General features: G+C 38.8%; 1 protein-coding gene across 1 annotated transcript; it reads right to left on the reverse strand.

Annotated features, from left to right (window-relative positions):
* Nucleotides 1–394: 394 nt before the first annotated feature.
* On the reverse strand, nucleotides 395–17078 carry LOC126473631 (tRNA (guanine-N(7)-)-methyltransferase). Its single transcript, XM_050100814.1, has 6 exons — nucleotides 16828–17078; nucleotides 13741–13883; nucleotides 2984–3168; nucleotides 2786–2899; nucleotides 650–751; nucleotides 395–575 (listed from the first exon to the last, which is right to left on the reverse strand). Exons 1-6 carry the CDS (start codon nucleotides 16905–16907, stop codon nucleotides 450–452), a joined length of 750 nt encoding a protein of 249 aa, XP_049956771.1. The 5' UTR covers nucleotides 16908–17078; the 3' UTR covers nucleotides 395–449.
* Between the last annotated feature and the right edge of the window lie 662 nt (nucleotides 17079–17740).

Genomic DNA, 17740 nt, shown 5'->3' on the forward strand with positions numbered 1-17740 from the left:
ACCTTTACTGGCATCAAGTACCTTCACGTTAAGAAACACCTTGGTGGTAAAAGTTTTTAAGAGCAGTAAAGAAGTCCATTTGCAAATAATGTTGATACCTAATATTTAGATATGCTTGGGTTTAGTTCAGTCCTCATGTATTCTCTTTAAGATAAGTGACTAAACTATTCTCTTTGCCTCCCCCCCCCCCATTCTATATTACTATTGTTCTTTTACATTTGTACTGAACATCTACAGTATTTTCATTCCAGGTACTTCAGCCAAAACATCTAATTCTTTATCATTCCATTTGAATTGAAGTTCCAGAACACATTGGTGCCATTTGTACACAGCTGAGACGACTACTAGAACTGCACGCAGTTATGTCAGTTCTCTAAAAAATATTTTACAACCATATTTGTATGTGATTTTATTGAAAATAAAGTAAATAACATGTACATAAATTTGCATCATTTTGAAACATAAGGATCTGGAACTCTCCTGAAGACTGCCAGAAATTTCTCACCATGGTTACGGGAAACTTTCTGACCTTCTTCAGAACTGTCGTACAGCTTCTCAATAACTGGATCATCCTTCTGAAAACAGAGAATGTATTGGTTACCAGTTGCAAAAATTGTAGTGTTACTAACTGATTCCTGTGACTACTTACAATATCATAATCCGAAAGCCGAACAAACAAAGGATGCTCAGTGAAATGTTGCACCATCCATTCATGGAGGTCCTTGACGTCTGTTACTGTATACACTACTGCCTGAAAAGATGAAAACATTGTGATCTGTATCACAGAGAAGTAAACTAGTAAAATGGTGAGTGAGCGAGAGAGAGAGAGAGAGAGAGAGAGAGAGAGAGAGAGAGAGAGAGAGAGAGAGAGAGGGGGGGGGGGGGGGGGGGGGAGGCAGTGTGGGTTTGGAGGGGAGAGTATGTGCAAACATGTCTATGACCATTTCCAAGGGTGGCTGGAGGACTGAACTGTAGCAAGATAAGGCCACAGAAGATACAGAAAAGATACAATAGTTGTAAAACATGTGAGCAAAACTACATTTATTTGGGTACACTAGACTGAGGTGCCCATTCCCAATAGTAGCTCCTCCAACAGCTAAAACTGCTCTCATTTTACAGTAATCTGTACTTTTCCAGAGTCACATGCTAAATCCAAGTGGTGTTAAAACACACATAACACAAAGATCTTCTTCATACTTCCAAGCAAACTGATCCAATCATAAAATACTTAATATCTGCAAACATGGTTGCTGCCACTTCATACTGTGAATGATCCAGCCAGACATCCATTAGTACAAAATTATTTATTCTAATGGTACATCCAACCACCAGTAAAACTCAGAAATTATTATTCTGTTCACATCTGTTAGCTACCTTGACAATCTATTACCCAAAAAAGTGATGAGACTGCATCAGAATTTAATGATTTTTTTCCAGATTTTACAGAAGCATGCTGTTTGTTGCTTAGTTACCCAAACAAGTGCTATGACTGCATATGAAATTAATGAATTTTTTAATAGATTCCAGAGGAACATCCTTGTTTTTGCTCAGTATTATCTTAGTATGAATCAATCAAGCAACTTCTTTGATATGACACAGGTAGAAGATACCGAACCCCTGCTGTGGGATGGGCTCCATCCCATTTAAAGTTATATTGATTGTCCTTATCACATATTACATTGCATTAACATTCTCTCAGACTATGATGACCTCTGACGACCCTTTCCTATGTCATATGTTTCATACTCATCAGACCACATTTATAATAAATCTGATCCAATGCACAAATATCTCCACCTATCCCATCTCCAGTCTCAATAAGATCAATTTCATTAAAGACTCCTAAGGTAAGTTTCACATTGCTTGTACATTAAAACTTCCATCCATATCAAGTCTGTCTCATCTTCAGGTTCCTGTATGACATGTTTCATGAATCAAGAGCCACCAGAACCTGAGGCAGACGTATTATACGCAATTTTCTTGATGGAGGGCAGTTACAATACTTACATTCAAGAAGCACATTCAATAGGTACCTGAAGATGAGACACTACTATCTTGAAATCAATAGTTAGATGTGAGATAAACATAAAAATAAAATATAAAATACAGCGGCAAGGAAAAAATTCATTTTGTGTCTTCTGGCAGTTTGAAAGCACTATTTTTTCTTAGTTTGGCACACTTACTGATGCTAATTAGGAGTCAATGAGCATTTATTATAAGGTTCTGGAAAAGCCTAGGAAATACATTTTGGAACTTGACTACAACTTGGACTTCTAGAAGGTGCCTCTAAAGGTAGTTACACGACTTCAAAATCAATAGCAGTATCATCTGAACAGAACAATAAATGACATACCTGGAAGAAAAATGAATTACACAGTGAAATCGCCAGCAGCTGACAGCCTCTAGTTGTGTAAATACTCATTTCATAATGAAATCTACTAAGTCACAGGAAAAAAAAAAAAATCATAAGGTGACCAAGCAGTATTTTTCGTGAATTGAATTCTCTGCCCGTGCTTGCAAGAATGTGATTTTAATGATAAAAATGAAAATCTTAATTGGTTTTATAGCGATTTTATTTACTCTGTAACTGGCTTTTGGCATCTTGGTTGTGACCAAGGAAGGCAAAAAAGTGATAAGCAAGTAAATAAAAAATATTGCAGAATCAGGAAAGAAAATTTCAGCACCCAACTGATATTTCTATGCTATATACAATTATACTGGCTTCACACAATCACAAAAAACATACACTCTGTGCCAACAAAAATTAACAGAACTTTTAACTTACATCAACAGCCAAGACATAAGCATATTCTGCCAAAAGTGTTTTGTTAATAATTCTCCATTTGTGCTTAGACTTCTTGAAATGAGGATCAGGATATAAGAAGAACATTTTCTTCAGCTGAAACAGTTAAACAAAAGTAAGTATCCAGACCAAAGATTATCAAAATTCGGTCAGAAAGAAGTTCTGAGCATACTAACATACTTGTCCTTTTCTAAAAAAGTTGGGAAGATACTTCATTGCATTTGAGCGGAGGCAAGCTATGTTCTCATACTTGCCAGGATACTGGAGCCTCAAGGCAGATATTCGATCCATTACATAGTCTGAAACTTTTATGCGAATTTCCATGCCTAGCATAAGTGTATCCGGGAACATTGGTGATAAAGTAACTGAAAGTAAGTAAATCATTCTTTTAAAAATATTGAACAGTAAAGGAAAAAACAGAACAGAAACAAATAAATATTTCATTAGTTTTCACTTTTTCCTATATTAAACCCCCCCCCCCCCCCCATATGCAGTTTCACACCTGTGGTTGTTGAGGAAGAGGAAATGATTAGTGTGGTGTCACCACCAGACACCACACTTGCTAGGTGGTAGCCTTTAAATCGACCGCGGTCCGTTAGTATACGTCAGATCCGCGTGTCACCAATATCAGTGATTACAGACCAAGCGCCGCCACATGGCAGGTGTAGTCTAGAGAGACTCCCTAGCACTCACCCCAGTTGTACAGCCGACATTGCTAGCGATGGTTCACTGTCTACATACGCTCACATTTTCGGAGACAGTTTAGCATAGCCTTCAGCTACGTCATTTGCTACGACCTAGCAAGGCGCCATATTCAGTTACTATGAATGTATTCTGAACAGATAATATTGTGAATCATGTACCGTCAAGAGTGACGTTCATCATTAATGGATTAAAGTTAAGTATCAAACTAATTATGTCCACTTTCTGAATTCTAATTCCTTGTTATGTTCCAGACCTCACGTCAGTATAGTTCTTCCCTCCTCACGCCACCCTGCATGAGCTGAAACGCGTGCATTTCGGCCTCCACTAGTAACACAGTGTTGGCTCTTCTGCCAACACAACAATTAGTGCAACTGGAAGAGGAAATATGGAGCTAGGAACAGGTAGGAAAGTATAGGCAGGTAGAAGGGGGAAAAAATGGATTTTCAGTGGCAGCAGTGAACTGTACATTAACACTGATAACGATCCCAAGTTGAGAGGGGGCAGGGTTACAGAATTGAGAGGTAAGAGGATCTGGTGCTTGTATGTGGGGGCAGCAAGGCCACATAAGATGAACAGTCTAGATCACAACTCACATCCCACCACATAAATATTACTAACTTTATCCGTTAAGAATGTCATGTGAAAAGTCAAGTGACTGTCTGGTTCAAAAAGCCTAACTGGCCATTCAGGATACTGGTTTTGTGTTGTTAAAGTATTATTTTTGCTGTCACTCATTATTGGGTTTTGTGCTCATGAGATGGCCATTAACAATCATACTGTGTTAAATTGATATTAGTTTGTTATAATAGAGGGAAACATTCCACGTAGGAAAAATATATCTAAAAACAAAGATGATGTGACTTACCAAATGAAAGTGCTGGCAGGTCGACAGACACACAAACGAACACAAACATACACACAAAATTCAAGCTTTCGCAACAAACTGTTGCCTCATCAGGAAAGAGGGAAGGAGAGGGAAAGACGAAAGGATGTGGGTTTTAAGGGAGAGGGTAAGGAGTCATTCCAATCCCGGGAGCAGAAAGACTTACCGTAGGGGGAAAAAAGGACGGGTATACACTCGCACACACACACACACACACACACACACACACACACACACACACACACACACACATATATCCATCCACACATATACAGACATATTTAAAGACGTCTGCTTGTGTCTGTATATGTGTGGATGGATATGTGTGTGTGTGTGTGTGTGTGTGTGTGTGTGTGTGTGTCTCTGTGTGTGCGAGTGTATACCCGTCCTTTTTTCCCCCTAAGGTAAGTCTTTCCGCTCCCGGGATTGGAATGACTCCTTACCCTCTCCCTTAAAACCCACATCCTTTCGTCTTTCCCTCTCCTTCCCTCTTTCCTGATGAGGCAACAGTATGTTGCGAAAGCTTGAATTTTGTGTGTATGTTTGTGTTCGTTTGTGTGTCTGTCGACCTGCCAGCACTTTCATTTGGTAAGTCACATCATCTTTGTTTTTATGATATTAGTTTGTGTTTGACACATACAAATATTATAACTTTCGTTAATTATATTTTTATTTGGGTTCTGTTTGGGAACTGGCGTGCGCACGCACCCGGCCCCCCCCCCCACACACACACAAATTTTACAATATGTGTACATTTGTAGGTTACTTCTATATTGAAATCGATATTAATGTAGCTTTTTATGAATTTTCGGGTTGTCTTTGTTAGCTAAAGGTGATGACTTATTGTGGTTGGTGGGTATCGTGAAGTTCATTGTAGCTATTTTGATCAAGCTGGGCTTTCGATAATAGTTACATGAGCGAGTTTTCATATCACTGACTTTGTTTGAGCTAAACAACTACAGTTAACTTTTCGATACTGGCGTTTTGGTGCTATGTGTGGTGTTGTGATGTAGTGTACTTAATTTTAGCTATGTAAGTCAAGAGAAATTTCCAGTAACAGTTTTTGCAGATTCATTTGTTTGTTGGTATAGTACAGTTCACTTTTCCTGATTTCATTTAGGCCTGTTGAGTTTTTTTGGATTTCAATTGCTGGATTTTTGTGTAAGTTTATATTTTGGATTGTATTTAATGGTAGGAATGTTGCATATTTTGTTTGTTCCTGCCGAAAAACCACTAGCTGCAATGGGTGCTTCATTAGTTTGATGTTTTTGTCAGTTAAATACATTTCATACTATATTTGTCTGTTCATGTTTTTAACATGTGACGTTACGATACTGTATTGTATAAGAGCAAAATGGTGGTATCCCCCATCTTGATAATGTAACCAGCCAAAGCCGATATTTTGATAGTTCCAAAAAACTTACATAATTGCTGCTGTACTGATCAACAGAGGCTATATATCAAACATTATACCTTCACTGTAAAGCTGAATTGGGCTTTCTATTATTTAAATTTAATTTATAGTATTAATTCAGGTGTCTTTGAGGCCCCTACAATGATCAGTTAGGTGTCTTCCTTAACTTATTGTAGTACACACATCCCTGATAGCATAAAAATCAAAAAATGAAACAATACTCATGCCACTATAAATGATGTACTGTTCATTCACCAGATGCTGTAATCAATTTGGGTTACTATTACATTGGGTGACATAATGGGCAGCTATATCATGAAAGTATATGTTAGACTGTGAGGTATGGAGACAAATCTCAGTGATATGTCATTGTCAGGTAGACTGTGAAACTGAAGCCAAAATTACAACTCCCTCAGTAATGATATCTTGCGAAACAATACCAAATGTCTTTTCCGGAAATAATCTAGAAAACATAGTTCGAAAGATAGTTCATGGTGGAAATAGGTAAAGTCTAATGGCAACAGATATAACTTCTTTGAGGATGTCCATATTGAAATTGGCATTAGCGAATATGATATGGTGACAGATGATTACCAACATGTAAAGGGCAAATAAAACATGCAAAAAGACTTGCATGAACAGTAATTTAGATGAAGTGACACAAGTGTTATATCTCAATGAGACTCTTGAAACATTTAGCTCTGGGCAGCGGCATGTAATGTGAACTCTGGCTGAAATTTAGGAGATCAGCTGACCAAGTACTTGTACCTAGTAAAACAGTTTGTGATGTATGGGACAGCCCATGGTACTATCTACATAATGAAATTTCTAAAGGAACAGCAACTAACACAAACCTTACAAAGGTAGACAGAGTGAAATGCTAAATGAAACAAGTTTGGTTGTCAAATGAGCAACACATTAAGCCTTCAATGACTACTCTAGCAGAACATTATCTTATTTAAAGACTGCCAGTGGCATCAGGAGCTGAAATTTAGCATAGCAAAGCAAAAGCAGAAATGCTGAACTCAATTCTCATATGTTCCCTTACAAAGGAGATCCATGGAGAACCAGTCAGATAATTCTGCAAAGATAAGTGACACACACACACACACACACACACACACACACACACACACACACACACACACATTAGAACCACATGAACAGCTTAAATAACTAAAATGGACGATATGCCAAAGCCTGATGGTGTCCCTATTTGTGTCTGAGATAGCACACATTTAAATCATAATAGTGTGTAGATACCAAGGACAAAGAGCTGTGACCAACAGCTGGAAGGAAATACAGACCACAAATGTCTGCAAAGGTACAAGTGCTCAACAAAACTATTGAACAATATCATTGGCAACCATCTATTGTACAATCTTAAAATATAATCTGGGCCCTGTAGTGAGGCACAATAACCAGCATGGGCTCTGAAAACATCACTCAATGCAAAACCCATGGAAACCATGGATCAAGGCAGTCAGGTAGATACAGCATTCTTGGATTTTTTTGATTCAGTAGCACACCAACACTTATTAACAAAGTATGATAATATGAGGCGTTTTTGTTGTGGTCTTCAGCCTTTAGACTGGTTTGATGCTGCTCTCCATGCTATTCTATCCTGTGCAAGCCTGTTCACTCCAAATAAGTGCTGCAACTTACACCCTTCTTAATCTGTTTACTATAATCACCTCTTGGTCTCCCTCTACAATTTGTACCCCCACACTTCCCTCCAATACTAAACTGGAGATCCCTTGATGTCTAAGAATGTGTCCTATCAACCTGGCACCTCTTCTAGTTTGCCAAAAATTTCTTTACTCCCCAATTCCATCAAGTACTTCCTCATCAGTTATGTATGACTGCCTAATCTTCAGAATTCTTCTGTAGCACTATGATACGAAAGTTTGTATTCTCTTTGTGTTTTAAGTGCTTATCATCCATCGTCTCTACTTTGGCTACCATCAGTTATTCTGCTGCTCAAATAACATAACTCACCTACTACTTTAAGTGTCTCATTTCATAATCTACACTACTGGCCATTAAAATTACTACACCACAAAGATGACGTGGTACAGATGCAAAATTTACCCGACAGGAAGAAGATGCTGTGATGTGCAAATGATTAGCTTTTCAGAGCATTCACACAAGATTGGCACTGGTGGCAACACCTACAATGTGCTGACATGAGGAAAGTTTTCAACTGATTTCTCATACACAAACAGCAGTTGACTAGCATTGCCTGGTGAAATGTTGTTGTGATGCCTCGTGTAAGGAGGAGAAATGCGTACCATCATGTTTCCGACTTTGATAAAAGTCAGATTGTAGCCTATCACGATTGCGGTTTATCGTATCGCGACATTGCTGCTCGTGCTGGTTGAGAGCCAATGACTGTTAGCAGAATATGGAATCAGTGGGTTCAGGAGAGTGATACGGAACACCGTGCTGGATACCAATAGCCTTGTATCACTAGCAATCGAGATGACAGGCATCTTATCCGCATGGCTGTAACGGATGGTGCAGCCATGTCTCGATCCCTGAGTCAACAGATGGGGACGTTTGTAAGACAACAACCATCTGTGTGAACAGTTCTATGACGTTTGCAGCAGCATGGACTATCAGCTCAGAGACCATGACTGCGGTTACCCTTGATGCTGCATCACAGACAGAAGCACCTGCGACGAACCTGGGTGCACAAATGGCAAAACGTCATTTTTTCGGATGAATCCAGCTTCTGTTTACAGCATCATGATGGTTGCATCCGTGTTTGGCGACATTGCGGTGAACCCACATTGGAAGCATGTATTCATCATCGCCATACTGGTATATCACCCGGTGTGATGGTATGGGGTGCCATTGGTTACACGTCTCGGTCACCTCTTGTTTGCATTGACGCTGTGGATGTTACATTCCATATGTTTTACAACCTGTGGCTGTACCCTTAATTCGATCCCTGCGAAACCCTATATTTCAGTAGTATAATGCATGACTGCATGTTGCATGTCCTGTACAGGCCTTTCTGGATACAGAAAATGTTCGATTGCTGCCCTGGCCAGCACATTCTCCAGATCTCTCACCAATTGAAAGCGTCTGGTCAATGGTGGCCAAGCAGCTGGCTCGTCACAATATGCCAGTCACTACTCTTGATGAACTGTGGTATCATGTTGAAGCTACATGGGCAGCTGTACCTGCACATGCCATCCAAGCTCTGTTTGACTCAATGCCCAGGTGTATCAAGGCCGTTATTACAGCCAGACGTGGTTGTGCTGGGTACTGATTTCTCAGGACCTATGCACCAAAATTGTGTGAAAATATAATCACATGTCAGTTATACTATAATATATTTGTCCAATGAATACCCGTTTATCATCTGCATTCCTTCTTGGTGTAGCAATTTTAATGGCCAGTAGTATAATTCACTCAGCATCACCTGGTCGAGTTTGAATACATTCCATTATCCTTGTTTCACTTTTGTTGATGTTTACTTTATATCTGCCTTTCAATACACTGTCCATTCCATTCTATTGCTCTTTCAAGTTCTTTGCTGTCTCTGACAGAAAACAATGTCATTAGCAAACCTTAAAGTATTTATTTCTTCTCCCTGAACTTTAATTCGTATTCCAAATGTTTCTTCTTTTTCTTTACTGCTTGCTCAATGTACAGATTGAATAACACTGGTGATGGGCTACAACCCTGTCTCACTCCCTTCTCAACCACTGCTTTCCTTTCATGCCCCTCAACTCTGATAATTGCCATCTGATTACTGTAAAAGTTGTAAATAGCATTTTGTCCCTGTATTTTAGCCCTGCTACACCCAGAATTTCAAAGAGAGTATGCTAGTTAACACTGTCAAAACCTCTCACTATGTCCACAAATGCTATAAATACAAGTTTGTCTTCCCTTAACTATGTTTTAAGATAAGTCGTTGATTTAGTATTGCCTAGTGTTTTCCTACATTTCTCTGAAATCCGAACAGATTTTTCCCGGAGTCAGCTTCTACCACTTTTTCCACTCTTCTATAAATAATTCATGTTAGTATTTTGCAACCATAACTTATTAAACTAGTAGTTTGGTAATACACTGAAGCACCAAAGAAACTTGTATAGGCATGTGTATTCAAGCACAGAGATAAATAAACAGGCGTAGCAGTCAGCAGCGCCTATATAAGACAAAAAGTGTCTGGCGCAGTTGTTACATTGGTCACTGCTGCTACAATGGCACGCAGTGGGACACAGCATCTCTGTGGCAGTGATGAAGTGGGGGTTTTCCCGTGTGACCATTTCACGTGTACTGCGAATATCAGGAATACCCTTGTGGTTTCAGTTGCCCCCGAGACTGCAGTTTTGTGAGAGAGTTGCATTTTTGTGTGTGTGTGTGTGTGTGTGTGTGTGTGTGTGTGTGTGTGTGTGTGTGTGTGTGTTGCTGACAAAGGCTTTAATGGCCAAAAGCTATAATTGTGAGAGTCTTTTTGTTGTGCCTGTCTGCGACACAGCATCTCCACCATACGGTGAGTGGCAACTTTCCTTTTCATAATATTGTTAGATTCCTTAAATATTATCTTTAAGGGAGACTTTCATGTGTGTGATATGAGTCTACATGTATATTAACAAAGAAACTAGATGTAAAGTCTTTACTAACAATAATTTCTTGGTAGTATAGTACAGTTAACACTAGATCTGCTACTTCTGAGGACAATTGATACTTACTTAAATAACTACTGTTTATCTCCCACTCAGAGTGAACACATTCATATTTATCAGAGAATAACAGTTACCTACAGCTGAGTACAGGCCCATTTACTGTGAACAGTACTACTTCTCGTGCAGCCGAAAGGAGCCTCTTGCGTTACTTCTGACACACAACTCACGATCTTGATTATGGACTCTCATTTAGTCACAATTTTAAGAAGTGCTTTGTGACTGAATAAGTTTAATATATTATTGGAGTTTATTTTTTCTCTTTTTGACCTGAAAGTTAAATTTAAATAAGTCACTCATTTAGAGTCTGTCTGCATACTAACTACTCAGATTCTTTAATGAAAAATGACTCTCCAGTTCAGTCTTAAGGCTGCAAAGTGGCACGTGTAAATTCCAAGATCGCTATATGCGATGAATGAGAATGATCTGTATCACCACTGTAAGTGGTTTCAGGACAAGGTTCATAAGGATGAAAACTTTGCAGGGTAAGTTGTAGGGTGTGAAGACACACAATTCAAACTCAATGGTACTGCAAATTGCCATAAATGCATCTACTGGGACCCCGAAGAAGGCAGTAAAGATACTGGTGCTTAATGTGTGATGTGGTCTGCCATTGTGTGGTTTGATTGGTCCCTTCTTTTTTGAGTGCACTATAACTGGTCAGACATTCCTTGGTATCTTTCAGTCAAGGATTTTGTGTGCCGTCCCAATCTTGTATGGCGATGACAGGTTTTACGTATGCAACAAGATGGAGACTTGCCTCACAATTAAGAAATCAGGTTGACCCTGGATGATTACATGGACATTGAGTAGGTCAAATAGGGTCTCTTGAGAACCCACCTTTCTGATTTGGTAGCTGTGTTCTTCTAACTGCTGGTGTCCACAAACGATGACTTGTATCAATAAAAACCTACTACAATCAATAAGTTTAAACAAGGCTGCATAATATGGCTATGAAGTCTTTCGCGACACATTTCTTGAATAAAAGTCTCTCGGTGTACATGCCAGGCCAATTCAGGATAAAACTCCAAGCTTTCGACCACTACCTGCATGGTTGTCGTCAGGGCTAAAACTGACTGTCGTAAACTGTAAACTAGCGAGGCTTCCACTTTTATATACACAGGACGGCTTCTGATTGGTTGGAATACATCATAGCAACAGCGATATGGCGCATAGTGAAGTGGTGCCCTCTACTTCCATAGATGTAGTTTCTATCCCGCGTTGCTTGCAGCGCCATCCCTTGAATCAGGAGGTAAAGTGCGGGAAGTTTTCCTCTGCGATTTTTCTTTATCCAGTGCACTCTTCCAGGTGTTGCTAAGTGTAACGTCAAACATTTGAATCGGGTACATCCTAACATAAAATTTACAATGGAGGTAGAGAAGGAAGGGAAGTTACCTTTTTTAGATGTGTTGGTGGAGCGAAAACCAGATGGATGACTGGGCCATTCTGTGTACAGGAAGCCAACGCATACAGACTTTTATCTGCATAGCCACAGCTTCCATCATACGTCTCAGAAAAGAGCTATGATGAATACTTTAGTACACAGAGCCAGGACTATTTCCGACAAGGACTACCTTGGTCCCGAGATTAAGCATTTGACGACTGTTTTCAAGAAGAATGGTTATTCTGCCGGTGAAATTAAATCAGTATTGTCCAAGAAAGCAAGACACAATGCCATCCATAAACAAGAAGAGGACCAACACATAGCGTGGTTTCCACTTTCCGGTTTTCCGACCACCAAGGAAAATTAAGGAAATGTTGAGACCAGTCAAAGATAGTCTCGGCTTAAGGGTGCCGGGAATTTATAGTATTCCTTGCGAATGCGGGGCCAGTCTGTAAGAACCGTTGCCAACCGTTGCATCGAGCACCAGTGCCACCTGAAATACTGGTATTTGGAAAAATCAGCAGTGGCATAACCTGCTTAACAAGCATAAGATTTTATTTGAAGAAACGAGAGTAATAGCCCATGCATCGAATTACTGGGACTTTGTGATCCGGGAAGCAGTTGAAATTATACTTAGTGATAATAACGTTAACAGAGACAACAGCTAAGCACTTAACAACACCTAGAAGAGTGCACTGGATAAAGAAAAACCGCAGAGGAAAACTTACCGCACTTCACCTCCTGATTCAAGGGATGGCGATGCAAGCAACGTGGGATAGAAACTACATCTATGGAAGTAGAGGGCACCACTTCACTACGCGCCATATTGCTGTTGCTATGACGTATTCCAGCCAATCAGAAGCCGTCCTGTGTATATAAAAGTGGGAGCCTCGCTAGTTTACGACCGTCAGTTTTAGCCCTGACGACGACCATGGTGGTAGTGGTTGAAAGCATGGAGTTTTATCCTGAATTGACGCGGCATGTACACCGAGAGACTTTTATTCAAGGCTGCATAATGTACTGCTGTTAGGCCAGGTACAATGACTGATGTTTGGCACCATTTAGAAGCTGCTGGCTGTCATTTCTAACATATAACTTTCTCTGTCTGCACCGAAAGTTGTTACTGTAAATCAAATTTATAGGAAAGCAAGAGCAATGAGTACATTTATTGGATGTTAATGGACAGTAAATTTCAAAAAAGGACAGTTCCTCCAAGGTGACTGATGACACAAAAGTTCTATTGCTGTGGGAGACAAAATAAAAATTTGTTTATTCTGAAAAACTAAATGAAAAGACATATCCTGATTTACTTTCATTATATTTCAAAGCACAACATTTGAAATACATAATGAACAAATTAATGAATAAATGACAACAAATTAATGAATAAATGACCAGACTTCATCTTACATCCATCAGGCAAAAGTACTAGTGACAAAATCTGCTTGTACAGAATAGTCATTCACCAGTTTACACACCAGGAACAGACATGAGCCTCATTGCTTACTCACTCAGCATGTATTTTGGACCTGGATTTCATAGAATGATGATAAAATCAAAGTGATTCAGCTAATTACATTCCACCTAACTGAAATACTTTTATTCACCAACAGTTAGGTATGGATGTTGCACAGCTGCACAACAGTTCAAATTGATGCCCAAGATTAACCTAGGAAATTTCAACTTTCATCTTCAAAAGAGATCTTGGATACACACCATTTACTTCAGGTATTCACCTCACTGTAAAGAATCGTTATCGAGAAGGTGCAGAAAGCAAAATTATTACAGAATGTATAATACTACCCTAGATTTACTCAATGAACCAAATAGTTATTAAGGATTTTACTCTGTTACCTAGGAGACCACCATAACCACAACCAATATCAGCAAATTCCACACATGTTGTCTCTGATTTTTCAGCTGAATTTCCCTCCGAATTATTTTTGAAGTACATTGGATACAACTTTGACCAATTCATTTTTTCTGGGTGTACAGGGCTAGAAGCAAAACAAGTGGTGACGTTAGAAAACAGCACTTATAAAGTACAAGCAAAACACTGTAGGAAATACAACAGCTACAGTTACTAGCTAAGGATAACTGAGTGTTTTAAATGAATTGCTTAATGTACATTTGTCTCTAATTCATACAGTGAAAAGTCTTAGCTGGAATATCAACAATTATGTAAAGGGCAGATTGCCATCCACCATAAATTCATTAACTTATAATGACATTCTGCAGCTGTTTTTTACTAGGAATTATTCTTTGGTCACTGAAAACTTAAACTCACAAGTGTTCTCGACTAAACCAACATCAAGATTAGCCTGGTCTTTAGTGTTGTAATCAACTATGTAAGTATTTCAAAAAAGTGTTGTTATCTAATGGCATCTTCAACAGTCCTTTATATTCCTTAATAATGCTATGATAATTATGACAATAATAACAATTTTACTTTCATTAGGTCATTGCAGTAATATAAAATGTCACACACATAATATAATAAATTTGATAATTTAAAGAAAACAAAAGGCTACTTATTAACATTACAGTTCTATGTTACATTTGGTACATTCCCTTATATTGTAGAATTGGTTGACTATGTGACTATGAACCAGTCAGACAGTGTTTGTTTGAACACTTGATCTGGTAAATCTTGTACAGTAAGTGATTTAAGTCTGTGATATGGAATTTAAGTGCATCTATTGCTTCTTGTGTCGTAACAACCTATATTTTCTCCGTCTTCCTCATATAAACTAAAACACTGAACATTGTTTGTGTGTGTGTGTGTGTGTGTGTGTGTGTGTGTGTGTGTGTGTGTGTGTGTGCGTGTGTACGTGCGCGCGCGCCCATGCAAGTGCGCGCACTCGCGCACACTCTTAAATAACAGCATACAATATTATGCTTTCAAATATGATGTTCTGACATATATTTCAGATATACAATCCCAAAGCTGCCAAATAAATTACTCTTGACAATTTACCACTAACATATTTACATGTTGACCCAAAGATAATTTATCATCTAAATACACCCCAAAAAATTAGCTACCGTTACTTATCTTCCTGGTTTTTTTCTCCTGCTGCCTTTGACTAAAAGATCATTTAGACACAGAGGAGGCACTGTTTTCTGTTCACCCACAACACTTCACACTGTTTCTTCAATTTTAGCTCTCTACTCCTTTGGATGGTAGTGTTGTTGCTGTTACTGTTGCTGCTACAACTACTGTTGTTAGTGCTGCTTCTGCCACTGTTGTTTTTGCTACGGATGCTGCTAGTTTTGTCAGTGCTGCAATTGTTATTACTGATGTTAGTGTTGTAGCCACTGGAGTTTCCGGTGTGTCCTCAGTTGATTCTCCACATGTCCCTAATGTGGATGACGATGTATCAGCTGCCAGATTTTGAAGGTGATGTTCCTCATTTGCATCCAATGATGATTCTTAAATTATAGCTGCAGGTGATTGCAATGTTGGTGATATTGTTGCTGGCAATACTGTCCTTGTTATAGGTGCTTTTTCTGTTGTAACAATCTGTTTGGTTATCAGTTGCTTATCCAGTCCGTTAAGATGCAAGCTGTGAGCAGTATGAAATCTGTGACCAACGGAGCTGGTGTCAATAATGTGGATTTTTTTGAAAGGATTGCAAATATCTGAGTAACGTTTATTAGCCACTGTGATTTCTTTGTTTACAGAGCACCATTGTGGTAAGTCAACCTGTGTGGTATGGTGCAGTAAATGACATTTGTTTGTGCATATCGCCATTTGAGATTTGTTTTTATATGTCGATACTTAAAGCAGTAAAGGAGTTTTGCTATTTGGGGAGCAAAATAACTGATGATGGTCAAAGTAGAGAGGATATAAAATGTAGACTGACATTGGCAAGGAAAGCGTTTCTGAAGAAGAGAAATTTGTTAACATCGGGTATAGATTTAAGTGTCAGGAAGTCGTTTCTGAAAGTATATGTATGGAGTGTAGCCATGTATGGAAGTGAAACATGGACGATAAATAGTTTGGACAAGAAGAGAATAGAAGCTTTTGAAATGTGGTGCTACAGAAGAATGCTGAAGATTAGATGGGTAGATCACATAACGAATGAGGAGGAGTTTGTGGCACAACTTAACTAGAAGAAGGGCTCGGTTGGTAGGACATGTTCTGAGGCATCAAGGGATCACATATTTAGTATTGGAGGGCAGCGTGGAGGGTAAAAATCGTAGAGGGAGACCAAGAGATGAATAAACTAAGCAGATTCAGAAGGATGTAGGTTGCGGTAGGTACTGGGAGATGAAGAAGCTTGCACAGGATAGAGTAGCGTGGAGAGCTGCATCAAACCAGTCTCAGGACTGAAGACCACAACAACAACAACATGTCACTTGACCCCCTATTAAAACAACAAAACTGTTTTGGTTCAGACTGTCCCAGCTGCAGATTTTACTGGCTTCACTACTTCACACAAAGGGCCACTTGGTTTCATGACACTGGTTGCTATCAGCTATGTTGATTCATTAATAATTTCGGCAAGTCCATGTCCATGGCTATCTGATAGCACTAATTTTGTATCTAGGTTATTTGCAATTTTTGTTCAGCACTGATTTGAAGTTTGTTCACATTGGTTAGCTAACAGATTTTTATCACTGTGCACTTGGGTTCTTTTGAAAAGTGAAACGGAAAGATGACTCACCGTTGCAGTTACTGTTTGGGTGCTTCTGTTGGTAAAGGTATATTTTAAAATACATATCTCTTATAAAAGCTCTACGTCTTTGTGGTCCTTTCCAGTTAGTTTTTGGCGCAGATCGTCTAATCTTGTGCAAAACCACGCTTTTAGTTTCGGATATTTATAAACACACCCGCTTTCAATTATGTTTTGATAAGATGTTACACACTAAAATGAACTTACAATAGCGCAAGTATCAATTTAAAAACGACCAAAATTAGTAAATGAAGTTACTCACTAATCAAAGCAGTGGTCTGCAATGGGATTTGAATGAGCCCGTTGCCTATAGTATTTTTTCTGAGGAAGAGCTGCTGCCATTTCAGTGACCAACAGAAATTGGTAATACCACACAATGACACAAACCAAAATGTAAACAATCCCACATGCGTGGATTTGTAATTGTACACAAACCAAAGTTAATGTACCAAAAGCAAAGAAGAAGAGATGGGGCCAGAGTTACAAATACCAGCACTTCCAAAGCCGTACAAGTAATCGCCATCACTGTGAAAACTAAGGTTAATATTTGGGAAATATAATGGTATATAATAGTTGGTGGGATGTTTGCTGACTCTTTAAAGTCGTGTTAGAGTTTAATATTTCGTTTTCGTATTTTGCAAGAACCAAAGTTCTAATATATGGAGCTGAATCAGTGATCTCTATTGTGCTGAATACGATCTTTAGCGTAATTCGTTTGACTTGATTTGATTTGCTTTGCTTCCATTTGATGACATGAAGTACAGAGGGTCAACTCAAGAACGGGATACAACCCGTCGGCTTTGACCAATGACGTCATACGTTACTCATAGATATTGAGGTCCTTACTTTAGATTAGACCGATAGATACTAAATCGGCTGTCTGCTGTGGATAAATTGTAAATTTAAATAAATGAATGTGTTTTTATAATACAGCACTGGACTTTTTTCGTTTGAATCGATGTAAATAATTGTCTATTTCCAATTCATTCAGTACTTAACTTCATTCTTAGTGAGTTTGAGATAATGAGGGAGAATAGTTTTTCAATCACAAGAATTTTTAGTTTTTGAATTTCTTTTGCAGGTATGAATTTATCTATTCCCATGAATATGGAAGACTTAAGCAGGCTTTGTGCGTGGATATGATGGCAATCATTCGACTTCTGCAAATGTCTGAT

Source organism: Schistocerca serialis, chromosome 1 (genome assembly GCF_023864345.2).
Source record: "Schistocerca serialis cubense isolate TAMUIC-IGC-003099 chromosome 1, iqSchSeri2.2, whole genome shotgun sequence".
Lineage (NCBI taxonomy): Eukaryota > Metazoa > Arthropoda > Insecta > Orthoptera > Acrididae > Schistocerca > Schistocerca serialis.

Coding starts and splice junctions, on each gene's coding strand:
- LOC126473631 (XM_050100814.1), bottom strand. CDS start 16,907: ATGGCAGCAGCTCTTCCTCAGAAAAAATACTATAGGCAACGGGCTCAT. Junction 3,169..13,740: donor TGGTTATGGTGGTCTCCTAG/GTAACAGAGTAA, acceptor ACTTACTTTCAG/TTACTTTATCACCAATGTTC. Junction 752..2,785: donor CTTATGTCTTGGCTGTTGAT/GTAAGTTAAAAG, acceptor TCATCTTTTCAG/GCAGTAGTGTATACAGTAAC.